At 47.6% G+C, this 13644-nt stretch overlaps 2 protein-coding genes across 2 annotated transcripts in view; both read right to left on the bottom strand.

The window, feature by feature from the left end:
- Window positions 1-2322, bottom strand: part of PAXBP1 (PAX3 and PAX7 binding protein 1) — a 36569-nt gene extending 34247 nt beyond the window's left edge. The window contains exon 1 of the mRNA XM_004588572.4: window positions 905-2322. Coding sequence (XP_004588629.2) covers window positions 905-1232 — 328 coding nt within the window. The 5' untranslated portion in view covers window positions 1233-2322. The remainder of the gene's footprint in view (window positions 1-904) is intronic.
- Window positions 2323-9801: 7479 nt separating this feature from the next.
- Window positions 9802-11747, bottom strand: C3H21orf62 (chromosome 3 C21orf62 homolog). Its single transcript, XM_058661235.1, has one exon. It carries the CDS (start codon window positions 11465-11467, stop codon window positions 10805-10807), a length of 663 nt encoding a protein of 220 aa, XP_058517218.1. The 5' UTR covers window positions 11468-11747; the 3' UTR covers window positions 9802-10804.
- Between the last annotated feature and the right edge of the window lie 1897 nt (window positions 11748-13644).

Genomic DNA, 13644 nt, shown 5'->3' with positions numbered 1-13644 from the left:
CTTTGAGGCGTAAAGTTTCCTATCTCCTGTAGTTTCCCTTAAATCATTGGGTGGGTGGGGTTAGGACAGGGGTCAGCCAAAATGTTTCCAAAAGACCAACCAACCAACTAACCAACCACAGAGCTATTAAGGAATCCGAAACAAAACATGTAAGACCAGAGGGTGCTGTCAAGTCCTGCAAGCCTAGGCCGAGCAGTAACTAATTCACATCCTAAAAAAAAAAAAAAGAAAAAGCACCAGCATCCCTTGGAAAAAGTAACAACGGCGACACAACAAACTCCACACCGCCTACTTGATTAGAAACCCGTAAAGTGTCTGCAACCAACAAGACAAGAACGGGATTTTTCCTACTCCCCACGTTTTTCTTCCTAACACGGGACTGGCTGGATTACGCACGCTGAAGTGGTCTCCACGGCCAAGGCTGGGGCCACTTCCAGCGCCAGTGGACTGGGAGGTGAAAGGGGTGGGGAGCTGAGCTTCTCTCTGCAACAGTAAGGGACCGAGGGACTGTGAGGGGACGCCCTGGAAAGGGGTGCTTAGCAGGACAGCTGCCAGTGCCTGGACCTGTCTGCGCACAGGCCTGGCCGCAACCACTGGCCAAGGATGGCCTGGGCAGGGCTGGGCTGGGCAGCCACGAGGCGTGGGTGCAGCGACCCACACAGGGCTGGGAGAGGACGCAAAGAGGACCTGATGCTCTGTTTCCCTGACTCTCAACACGCACAGAATCCAGTGGCCACTAGGACCACCCATCTCGGCTCCGACGCCCCAGAAGCGCACTGGAGGACGGAGAACAGGTGGCAGTGCGGGAACGCGTCCTCGCCCAGAGCGCACGGCCGGGGGCGGGCTGGGGTGCGCCCCGCCATGCCTGGGGGGACCTCGGGGTGTCCCCGGCACGGCGGTTTACCTTCCTCCTCGTCCTGGAAGCTCAGCAGGCTGGCCCGGGGCACCTCTTTGTTCTCGCGAGGCCTCTTGCGCGGCTTCAGCCCGTTGCCAGGCTCCGCGGCGCCGGGGAAGCCGGCGGCCCCTCCGCTCTCGGCCGCGGCGCCCGGGGTGAGCGCCGAAGGCGGCCCGGGGCCCAGCAGCGACTCTCCCCCGGGGCCCGGCGCATCTTCGCCGGCGCCCGGGGGCGGCAGCAGCAGCGGCGGCGTGTCCTGCTCCTCATCCCGCTCTCGTTCCTCTTCCTCCGAGTCGTTCCGCTTGCGCACGTTCACCCGCCGGGCCTTGCGGAACATCCCCGCGGCCCTCTCCGGCGTTCACAGTCCTGCTCTCAGCACGGCGGCCCAGGCCAGCGCCGAGATCGCCACGGCGCACGCGCGCAGCCCGCAGTGCCAGCCGTGCCGGGGCTTCTCCCCAGCTACAGTGCCCCGCCACCGGGCGCGCATGCGCCGACGCTGGCCCTCGTCTTCAGGACTCGAGACGGTGACGGAAAACCAGTCAGGTCGCTGCAGTGCTCTCTGTCGGAGGGGAGGACGATTGGCACGGAGCTCTGGAATTCCGGCGCCGTTCGACGGGTCACAAAGAGGATCATAGAGACGAGAGCCCAGAGCGTCCTCTGTGGTCTCAGGTGCTGCAGTGCGTCCTCCGCGCCCACTCGAAGTGGTCACGTGCGGAAGCCTCCCGCCAAGCGCTGGGCGGGACTGAGTTTGGCGGGGTGGCGGGGTGGCTGCTGGAGAGGCTGTGTTTGGGCTTCGGGAGTCTTCTCGGGGTGAGATAATCTTTTCTTTGGCGTGAGATGCGTCGGATGCCCCTTATCAGTAACCCGAGGGAGGGATATTTGGTGTCCGAGCCCGTGGATGTTCATTGACGATAAAAGGGCTTCCTGGTGTGTCCCGAAGCGTTCAGCGCGCCTTCTTGACGCTGCCGCCGAGGACCCATGGCTTGCCCAGGCCTGGGTGGGATACGCTCTCCGAAGGAGGATCGACTTGGGTGGGCACGGCTGCGACAGTTCTGAGGCTTAGCGTCACAGAGTACAGCCCTGGCAGGATGACTGATGGCTCGGAAGTCCCCTTATCAACCTGAAGACAGATCCTCCAGGGGCCAGCTCTGTGGGAAAGCTGCCACCTGCAGCGCTTCCAGCTAGTGTCCGGCTGCTCCACCTCTAATGCGATTCCCTGCGAAGGGCCTGGAAAAAGTGGAAGATACCCCAGGTGATTGGACCTTCCCACCACCTACGTGGCAGACCCAGATGAAGGGAGCTGGATGGAAAGTGGAGCAGCAGGGACACAGCGCTTACAAGGGAAGCATTAGCTAATTGAGTCATTATGTCAGGCCCAAGAAATTAATTTTTATCCACATATACCTCTCTTCTGCTGTTCTGTTGGATTTGAGATCTGCTAACCTGTACCCAGCTTGGGTGCTGAGAACACCTTCCGACATTTTCTTCCAGTTAACAGGAAAGGTGAACATTTGGCTTCCTTTAAACCCACATGGGCTCTCGGTTCTTCCAACAGAATGTTTTCTTGCTGCATTGGATTCCCCGTTTCTAATCACAGATGCTTGGTCAGCCGCCAGACTTCTGCACTGAGACAGTGACTTGCAGCAGAGCAATGGATGTGAACAAGTGGTAGAGATGAGATCCAGAGGCAGAGGCTGCCCATACATTGGCTTGAACCTTCAAAGAGATCTTCCACTGTAAAAGTGGTGGTTGGATAGAAAACAGAAGGAAGGACACTCACCATGCGTGATCAGTGGAGTGTGCAAAGGCCCGGTGGGCTGGGTCAGGCCAGAGCCAGGAGCCAGGGACTCTGATCTGGATCTCCCACATGGGTGACAAGTAGTTGGGCAACCATCCACTCTCTCCCAGGAGCAGTAGCAGGAAGCTAGATCACAGGATAGCCAGGACTCAAACCAGGCACTGTTATGGGTTGTGGGTATCCCAAACTGTGGCTAGGCCCACTGCGGCATGCTCTTTGAGCTTACTGTGTCTTCGAATATTTCAGCCACATGTATTTTCCCAGCTTACAATCATTCAATACATTAGGTATATTGGACACCCAGCTGTAAGAGTCACGCCTTCGTTTTCTGAAATAACCAATCAAAATAAAGTGAAATATTCTCTTCTAAAAGAAAGTAAAATTCTCTTGATCCAAGTGGGCTTTCAAAGCAAAAGTAAATAGCATCTTTTGAAACAGTTACCTTGTTCATCCTGGTTATTTTATTTATTTATTTATTGTAAGTGTATCCTCTCTTTAGACCAGGTTTTCTTTTGCTCAGCTGTCAACAGAAGTCACCAAGCAGCTTGGGCATTCTAAGTGTGTGCTAGGCTGTTAAGAACCCAAGAGCAAACAACAGCTGTGTTGTTTTCTGCTCTGGGTCTGCCATCAGGTGCCAGGGTTCTGAGAAATATCTAAAATGGATGACATTCCGGTGACTAGTTTTGGAAATTTTTTAAATTCTCTATTTATTTGAGAAACAGAGAAAGAGATAGGATACTTTCTACCCACTAGTTCATGCACAAATGGCTGCAAAAGCCAGGGCTGGTCCCTGCCAAGTCAGAAGCTTCATCCAAGTCTCCTACACAAGTAAGTGCAAGGGCCTAAGGACTTTGGTTATCGTCCATTGTATTTTCAAGTGCATTAGGAGCCTGCTGGAAAGTAAGTGGAACAGCTCCAGGCCCCTGTCTGCTACCTGGTGGGTGTGGCTTACAGCTTACCTCCCCATGGCCTGAGACACAGCTTCGAGACCTACACGTGGAGCATGACCTTGGACATGACTAGAAGGTCAAGAGGAATACATGTGGAACTTGACCTCTGACATGTCCAGAAGGTCAAGGGAAATAGATGTGTCATATAGCCAATTACAGTGTCTTTGATATGTGTGTGTAGGCTGGGAGAGTGTTTGCCAGAAGACACCTTTCTCACCCTTCCAAAGCTGTAACCTGTGCATAATAAAGTACACATTCTTCAGCAGCTTGTTTCCGGTGGTTCTTACAGGGAAGAACACTGCTGCCTCACCCTCGGTGACCTTGGGGCCGACTGGCAGGTATAAACCCCGAAGCTTGTGATTACTGTTATAAAGGAAATTAATAAGGCACTACCTCTTAAGAATCACATCTAAAAACATGTATTTTAAGTTCATTATTTCCTTTGCACCAATGGCCATTTTAAAAAACATGTAAGAATTTTTAGAATTAAGGCAGAACATTTTCCTGCAAGGTGGTTTCAATTTACAGCTCCAGAATATCTCCGTTTAAAAACTCTGCATATTTTCTATAAAATGAATCATTGAAATCATTTTATCTAATTCAGTATTTTATATCTTCTTAGATTACTAGATTAGGGTCCGGCGGTGTGGCCTAGCAGCGAAAGTCCTCGCCTTGAACGCGCTGGGATCCCATATGGGCGCCAGTTCATATCCCAGCAGCTCCACTTCCCATCCAGCTCCCTGCTTGTGGCCTGGGAAAGCAGTTGAGGACGGCCCAATGCATTGGGACCCTGCACCCACATGGGAGACCTGGAAGAAATTTCTGGCTCCTGGTTCCTGGCTCCTGTCTCCGGATCAGCACAGCACTGGCCATTGCGCTCACTTGGGGAGTGATTCATCGGACGGACTGAGTCCCCGCACCAGGCCCTCTATCAAGATTTTTTAATAATTTTGCATAACCACACAACCATGTTTGCGCTAGAGAAAATTGTTACCAGAAAAGCTCTGTGGGCTCTTTCCACAGCTTCATATAGAAACAAAAAGCCACGTATCAGTTGCAGGCAGAGAAACGTTATTTGCCAGGAACAGTGAAGCGGAAGGCACCTCCTGGGTGGGGCCAGGAGACAGGGTGCCTACTGAATGGAAAGCAGGAAAGACATTAGAAGGCTCCTGGGATTTTAAGCATACCCTGACCCCGCTTTGGCTGGGCTGGAACCTGTGGGAAAGATATTCCTTATTGGTGGCCTCTTGGCCAGTTAGGAAATGGCTCAGCAATTCCCATGCCACCCACTTGAAGGTGTGGTTTCCTTACCAAGATTTTAGTAGGCTTGGATCGTCTCAAAAACCTCTAATATTTTTACATAAACCAAGAAATAACGTAAGAGCAAGTGCTTACAATGTAAAGTTATTTCTTTACTCCTGAAATCATAATTTTAAATTAGGAAATAATAAAGTGAAACCCTACAACCATTTCAAAATGTGAGAAAGAAAAAACATTAACAGTCCAGTAGAAAAGTGTAAATAATATTGCAATCCACATGAGGAGAAACCCATAGACAACAACCAAATCTGCAAGTTTACCTTGGGTTTGGCTGTGCTGTCGCTGGTAAAGCTGCTGCCTGAGGCACTGGCGTTTCCTAGGGGTTCTGGTTCAAGTCCCACTTCCCATCCAGCTCCCTGCTAATGTGTCTGGGGAAACAATGGACGATGGTCCAAGTTCTTAGGCCACAGCACTCATTATGGGAGACCCAGATAAAGCTTCTGACTCCTGGCCTTGGAATGGCCTAGCTCCAGTCACTGAAGCCATTTTGGGGAGTGAATCAATGGATGAGCTCTCTCTCTCTCTCTCCCTGTAATTCTTTCAAATAAATAACTCTTAAAAGAGCCCACTTCGGGCCAGGCGGCATGGCCTAGCGGCTAAAGTCCTCGCCTTGAATGCCCCAGGATCCCATATGGGCGCCGGTTCTAATCCTGGCAGCTCCACTTCCCAGCCAGCTCCCTGCTTGTGACCTGGGAAAGCAGTCAAGGACGGCCCAGAGCACTGGGACCCTGCACCCTTGTGGGAGACCCGGAAGAGGTTCCAGGTTCCCGGCTTGGGATCGGCGCACACCGGCCATTGCGGCTCACTTGGGGAGTGAATCATCGGATGGAAGATCTTCCTCTCTGTCTCTCCTCCTCTCTGTATATCTGACTGTAATGAAATAAATAAATCTTTTAAAAAAAAAAAAAGAGCCCACCTCTACTAAGTGAAATGCAATGGAATGTGTTGTTTCATTAGTTTGAAAAAAGTACATGATTGATAGTAACTTTTGTTATGTTTGCAGGCAAATATTCGCATACAACACTTTTTGGAGAAACAGTGGTGAGGTTACTTTGAAGTACAAAGAGTTCTCTGAATCTACTCTGTCGCTAATAGCACAATACCACTGGCCAGGGAAGTTACAAAGGAGGTTAGTCTCAGCTCAATCCTTTAGTCCAAGGATGACAGGCTAGACCCAGTGATAACTTGCAGTGTCTCAAGATGATGAAAGGCATCACACAGTGAGAGTGTGGGGATGGGGGGAGGGTGTGAGTACGGGCACCCTTGGGTCTCACTCCCTCGATTCTTAATCACAGGGGCCTTCATCTCAATGACCTTATCTAAGCCTAATCACCTCCCACGAAGTCTACCACTAAAACTCTTTAATGGGGTTGTTTCCCTCTTTTCCCACTTATTAGTGGGGATTAAACTCTTAACTGAAGTTTCCGATGGGATGACCCATCTAGGTAAGCCCTAGCAGAATGCACTCAAGCTAAAACCAGCCATGCCAGGGAGTAACCAGCCCCCATCAGCTATACCTACCAATCAGTAGACATTTACTTAGCACTTCACTTGTCATACTTTTGCTTATTGTACAAATTTTCTACTTCAGTTAAAAATTCTAAAAAGAAAAGAATGAGTGGTGTAGCTAACACTTTTGTAATTATTTTTCAAAACTGACACATAGAACTTTTTTTGCGCTTAAGATTTTTCTAGTGTAAGAAATAAAACACTGAATCTTTTAAGCTGCAAAGAAATTGCAATTTTATTCAGTAAACATGTTGTTGGTAATAGTATAGGCACAATGACACTATAACTCTGTCATGGATTAGGGCCAGCCAGAATCTATTATGCAAAAGATGTTTCATTCGCCTCTGAGTTGAATTAATGATTTCACTCATCCTGATTCATATTGGCTATAGGTCTGTTGAGTATCTCTATTAGGAAAGTTTGTAAAGCCATACAGCATAATCTGATCAACTAACAAAACAGTGAAAAGAATATTCCAGGATCAAAACAAAGCACTTAAATAGGAGGGAAACTTCAAAAGTTGGTGGAACATGGAATTATATGACAAATTTATTTTTGGTGCAAAAGAATGTAAAGTCTGGACTCACTATGATGGCTAAATCCCCACTTTGCAAACGCTGGGATCCCATATGGGTGCCGGTTTATGTCCTGGCTGCTCCACTTCCCATCCAACTTCCTGTTCGTGGCCTGGCAAAGCAGTGGAGGATTTCCCAAAGCCTCAGAACTCTGCACATGTGTGGGAGACCCAGAAGAAACTCCTGGCTTCGGACCAGCTCAGCTCCGGCCATTGTGCTCATTTGGGAAGTGAAGCAGTAAATGAAAATCTTTCTCTCCTTTCCGTAAATCTGATCTGCCTTTCTGATAAAATTCAAGCTTAAAAAAAGAGGAAGAGAGATAAGCTGAGGGACTGGCCCCATGGCAAAGTGTGTTAAGCCTCTGCCTGTAGTGCCGCATCCCGTGTGGGTGCCACTTCAGGCTCCAGCTGCTCCCCTTACCACCCAGCTCCATTCTTATGGCCCTAGAGAGCAGTAGAGGATGGTCCGGGTTCTCCGGCTCCTGTACTCACCCAGTGCCGGAGTCCAGCTCCAGCCTGGGTTTCGGAACTCGGGAAGGGTGCGTGGATGAGGCGCAGAAAGAAAGAGACGGACCACTAGGATTCCATGATGATAGTGGACACAGCAATAAAACCGTCCGCTTTATTTATACAGAATCAGTTAAACTCTGGCTCAGACTTTTTACGTCATGATTAAATGGGTGTTTCTAAGAACAACCCTGCCATCTGCTTTATCCAAAAACAATAGAAATTCCTGCTACCATTCTTACCCTACAACCTAATCTTGTGTCACAAGGAAAAGGAGAACCTAAAGATTAAGAAAAGAATGAAACCCTAATTACAGGTCCCTTGATTAACATAAGGTCAATGAAGACAACCAAGACAGTAGGAATAATAGAAGGCCCTTTTGTAAGACATTATTATTGACATTAACCTCCAAGCTCACATTGTGTAAAAAGCCAGTCTCACAATAGCAAAAATGCCTGGACAGATTAGAATTCTTCCGCTGAGCCGGCATAGTAGGCGCGGCCAATGTCCAAGCGAAAAGCACCGACACATGGAGACCATGGTGGCGGTAGAAGTGCTGGGAGCCGTCTGCTCCCAAGCCTCCTTATTACATATTATCTCCTCTTCCCCCCAAGTCCAGTAACAGGACAATAGGACGTCAATGAATCTGCAAAGGCCAGGTGCTACTGCCTTAGGCCTGATTCCTGAGTGCTCAGCTAATGTAATGTAAATCAGCTCCTCAACCCACAACAACCCAGCAGAAGCTCTCGTCTTCTGCAGCCTAGTCTTAGCCATGTGGGCATGTAGGAAGTGAACAAGTGGATGGAGGACTCTTGTGTTCTCTCTCTCTCTCTCTCTCTAATTACCCAGCTTTCTGCCTAGAAAATAAACTAAAATGTATAAAAGATGTGTAGACTTTGATGCTACAAATCTCGAAATTCATGCATGTTTTCATAATAAACATTTTTCCTGAACTTTGTAAGCATGGATTTCAAGACTTCTTGTGCCAAAATAAGCACATCTTCAATTCTATGGACTATAATTTCCATATACCATAAAGTTTCCTCATATCATTCAAACCTCATAATCTTACATATTTTTAGCCAATTGATCCATATGACACAGAAAGAGGTAAACTAAAATCTTCCGCCATGAACTAAAACAATGTACTGGTAGTACGGAGCATCTGATTGAAGGTTGTGCTTGCAAAATAAAGTAGAAAACAATTGCTTATTGGAATTGCAGTTTGGTTCAGTCATGGCTAGGGCTTTGCTGAGTGAATACAACACACACACACACACACGCACACGTACACACACCTGCTCTTCTTGCCAGCTTTCAGTTGAAACACGCAGGGGAATTGTCCCGTCCAGCAGGACAGTCAACAGGGTCGCAGCCACCTAGGAGAGAATGAAGGGACAAGAGACACAAAGAATGGACAGCAAGACAGTAGGTCTGATCAAGCTGTCAGTTTATTGATTTCAACTGAGGGTTTTTATATTATTCAGTAACTAAGGCTCAGGGAAAGAGAAACTGGGACGCAAGCCATGGTCTCAAGACCGATTGTTCTTGAACAGCCACCATATCAACAATAGTAACCAACATATCGACAATAGCGTAGGTAATCAGTAACAAGATGTTGGTAAGTACAGCATCAATCACATTCTGAAACAGTTGCTAGGAACAATTGAAGCTAAGCGTGTGATTAGTTTCATAACTTCTTTCCCAAGCATCTAGCCAACGGGGGGTTTTCCACTGTCCCATAGGTCTATATTCAAAATGGCTTCAGTGTGGCTATAGTGCATGGCTCCTGACAGGGAATCCCATATCATTTTAATGTTATTTTTGAAGGTCAAAGTCAGTAGTGAGGTCATCATCTTTTTCAATTAAATTTTGTACTTTGGTCTTCATTTGGCCTAGTTTTAAACACTGACATTTATGGGCTCATGCTAATTAGCCTGAGTGGCCAAATCCCCCATCAATTAAGCAATTGTGGAAATGTCAGGCTATTTCAGTTACCCTACACTAAAGCTAAGGCAGGGAAAAATGTGGTGAGTGAGATCTGTGATGAATGTGGTCAACCCACCAGTCTGTAACTTCCTTGTAAAGGTAACTCCTATCATTGCAGTGTCATGAATGTCACAGTGCTTCCACTTTAGGGCATCCTAAGGTAGGTCACAATTGTCACAGATTCTGTGTGTTCTGTGTGTCTAGGAGGAAAGGATCCCTATGTGCAACAATGACAAGCCAGTTTGAGTCTAAAAAAAATTTTGCTTTGATTCCTTTAATCAGCATACATAAAACTATTTCCATTTTTAACATCCAAATGAGCCCTAAGAGTCTACCTGTTAAAAGATGGATTAGTAACATGGGCATTTTTGACCACAGGAATGGTGCTAAAGATGAATGTGAGGTTCCAAGGCTAGTCCCCAGGGTAATTAAACACAGTTCCAAATATAATAGAAAAAAAAATGTAAAGCAGGACAGAAGTTCCCCTTTTCCTGAGTTCTCTCTCTTTTGACCGTTGTAGTTTCCCGTGGTCCCTGGCAAGCTGAAAATATTAAATGGAAAATCCTGGAAACAGTTCATAAATGTGAGATTTCACACTGCTCTGAGTAGCCTGATGAGAACTTGTGCCATCCCATTCCTTCCTGTCTGGGATGTAAACTCTCCCTCTGTCCAGCATGTACACCTTGTGTCCACTACCCATTCATTAGCCACTCAATAGCCGTCTCAGTTATCAGTCCCCCAGGGTTTACATTCCAATCACCCTGTTTTACTCTATAATGCCCCCAAGACACAAGAAAAATGATTCTGGCAATCTGGCATTGCAAAGAAGAGCTGTACGGTGTTTCTTCAGTAAAAGTACAATATATTTTGAGAAAAAGAAGAGAGAGAACGAGAGAGATTGACAGTCACCCAAGTTTTATTGCAGTAAAGGCAAGGTGCAAGTTGCTCTGTTTTACTGCTAGTTATGGTGGCTAACCTCACACAGTGCCTGGTTTATGCACTATATCACAGATGTGTATGGACAGCACCCACAGGTGTGGCACTACCTGCCATTTTTTGGCATCTCCTAGGGGTCTTGGTCTGTATCCATTTTAGATAAGTGGTGATGGCTGTATCTTGATTTGTGGGCATGTCTTCCAGCCTTCTTGTACTAGCATTGGAGGTGCAGGGAAGGCACCCACCTCTTGGCCTTAGCCCCCAATTTTTTGTTTAAATTGTGCATCACATGACAGAGTTCTTGGTGGCCGGACACAATCGTGACATCAGTAAATGACTGTGACTACACAGCTTTGGTTGCTGGCCATGGGGAAGGTTTTAAAGTAAGAGAAGCTAGGGAAGTTGTGGACTATGCTGGCCACATTCTCTATACTGTAAGACTTCAAGGATGAGTTCCTGTTGAAGAGAGCCACATCCAAGAAGGAGACAGATGTGCACGGCTGCCCTTTTATATGTGACTGCAGGAGCTTGTCCTCGGAGCCAGTGTCCCCACCGCTGTGGATGAACAGGCTCTGCTCAGGGAATAGAGACTTGGCCTCAGTGGTGACATGGAGCCTCCTCAGTCCACAGATGGCCAGGTAGGCAGAGGGGAGAGTGCTGGAGCTGCATAGGGCGAGCTTCAGGTCATGGACCAATGTGAAGTTCAACAGGCGGCCCAGGGCTGACACGTCTGTGAACCAGATGGTGAGACGGCCGTCATAGCTGGCACTTCTCTCCACTGCAGCTGGCAGCACCGTGTTGCAGCTGCACATCAGGTTGGCCAAACTGTAGTCACAGGCCCGGACATCTACAGGGCAGCTGCAGTTCCGAAGGGTGTTTTCCAGAGTGAAAATCAGTGTGCTGTACCTCTGCCCCTTGGTGGCACGCTCTAGAACAAAGACACCTAGAGTGCCAATCAGAAGGAGACAGTGCCTAGAAGGGGGCACCATTCTTGCTCAGGGGCCGGGGTACCCCTGGCATCTGTGATACCTCTGCAACAGCCAATTCCTTAGAACTCACCTGAAAGGAGATACAGTCTTTGATGAGAAAGACACAGTATACCTCTCTCTCACACAGTTCTAATAAAGACAGGCAATGCTTCCTGCTCGGGCTCCAGTGTCATTCCAACGGGTGGGGATTTGGCGGTGTTTGAGTTGGTGCATCCTCCACACACCCAATCACTGGCCTTTCATTTCTGTGAGTCCCTGGAGCATGTACATGTTCTCCTCCTCCTCCTCCACATCCAACTTCCAGAAGTTCAGGAGGCAGAGTCCCCAGTGCTACCTGTCAGACAGCATAGCACAAACACCGATGAAGCCTTTTGTTAACGATAAACTCGAATTTCTAACCAGACAACAGCATCACCTCCCACCATTGTATGCATCTGTTCACAGCTCCATTCATCTTTTTCCTGACTCCAGTGTACACATCATTTCAGACTCCATTGTATTCATGTTAACTAATGATGGAAATTGAAAATATTGAATGGAGAATTCTGGGAACAGTTCATAAATTCGAGATTTCACATTGTTCTGTGTAGCCTGAGGAGAATTCCTGCCATTGCATTCCCTTCTGCCTGGGACGTGAGCTCTGTTTATTAGTCGCTCAACAGCCCTGTCAGTTCACTCAAATCAGTACTCATTCTTACCCTGAGTTTTCTGCTCCTACCCTACAATAAAATTTTACGATTGATTTAGTCACACACTTTATTGTAGGGTCCCACAAAAAGCATTATATAAGCACTGGAAAGTGATCAAATTAAGGTAGCAAATCATATTCTAAAGAGAAATACCAAGGTCGGGCTGGGGACAGGAAATACCCTCCAATGCCAGGCCTATCACAAATGAGTGGTCCTCATTTATGGGGTGCTTGGAATGAGATAGGCATTATGGCATAGGGCACCAGAGTCCAGTTTTGTGAAAGTAGTCCATTTTCTCTGGATATACTTGTTAATCAAAGAGAAAACAAAAATACAATTTAGTTCATCTGTATTTATTGAGCACTGTGGGGCTGGATATGAAGATGCAACCTGTGATTAGGAGGGTCCAGAGTCATCAATAGGGCCATACGGGGAGGGCTGAGAATGATGGGGAAGGGTCATTCTGAGAGATGAATGGGTGTTCATGGAACAGAGAGAACGGCAACAGGAATTAGGCAGCCACAAAATAGTTGTGAGGCAAACTGAAGCCACAACGTGATCCAAAACAAAGCAACAAATCTGAGGGTAGCAAAGCTAAAAGCGTCCAGGATCAGGTACACAGGAAGGCAATGCAAGTCTGTCAGCAAGGGCTGGAGTGTAGGAGGACAAAGGTGAGCTCAACTGAGAAAACTGGAGCAGAAGATAAGATGTTGGTTCACAGAAACCACAGCTGTATCCATCGATCGATTGATCCATCCATCCACTTACCCATCTGTCCACCCACCCATCCATTTATCCACTCATCCATCCACCTACCCACCCATTCATTTATCTACTCATCTAACCACCCATCCAGCCACCCACCCAATTATCTGTGACACTAGGAGCCCAAAGCTGGGCCAGGCTTGCAGAAGAGGACCAAGAGATTGTGGCAGCAGGGAGGGGAGGGGAGACAGGAGAGAGTTGAGAGCCAGGCAGGACCCAGCACGGGCTCTGTGCTAGAGCCATGGTCTAGGCTGGGCTGAAGAAACAAAGATAAGACAGATCTGGATCTTACCCTCTGAAGCAAACAAGGCTGAACTGGGAAGAGTTACTCTGAACACATAGTTAAGAGAGAGAAGCAGAGAAATGGTAAATTCCACTGGAGGACTGAATAAGGCAGTTTATAGTGTTCTGTGCTTACTTTGAAGTTGGCACAGGCCTTTCTGAACAGGATTTATTTATTAGTATGGACACTTTGCAATGAAGAAAAGAACTTTGAGAAACACAGGAGACACAGTGTTCTCCCAAAAGAAGAGGCGCAGTAGCTGTAAGGAGTCTTACGATTTGGTGGCAACTACCCACTTAGAAAGGTACAGGGAATAATTTGTTCACTGCAGGATAATTTTAGATGATCAGCAGACCCAGATTCCGTCTAAGGTTTCTAGGACTTCACGTCCCTGTAGCCCTATCATGAAAAACTGAATCCTGCCATTACTATGGGCTTAT

The sequence above is a fragment of the Ochotona princeps genome, chromosome 3, assembly GCF_030435755.1.
Source record: "Ochotona princeps isolate mOchPri1 chromosome 3, mOchPri1.hap1, whole genome shotgun sequence".
In the NCBI taxonomy this organism is placed as follows: Eukaryota; Metazoa; Chordata; class Mammalia; order Lagomorpha; family Ochotonidae; genus Ochotona; species Ochotona princeps.
The sequence above is the reverse complement of the archived record's forward strand: the minus strand, read 5'-3'. Positions and strand labels throughout refer to the sequence as shown.

Excerpts from the sequence above, each read along its gene's own strand:
- C3H21orf62 (XM_058661235.1), bottom strand. The coding sequence starts at position 11,467 with ATGGTGCCCCCTTCTAGGCACTGTCTCCTTCTGATTGGCACTCTAGGT.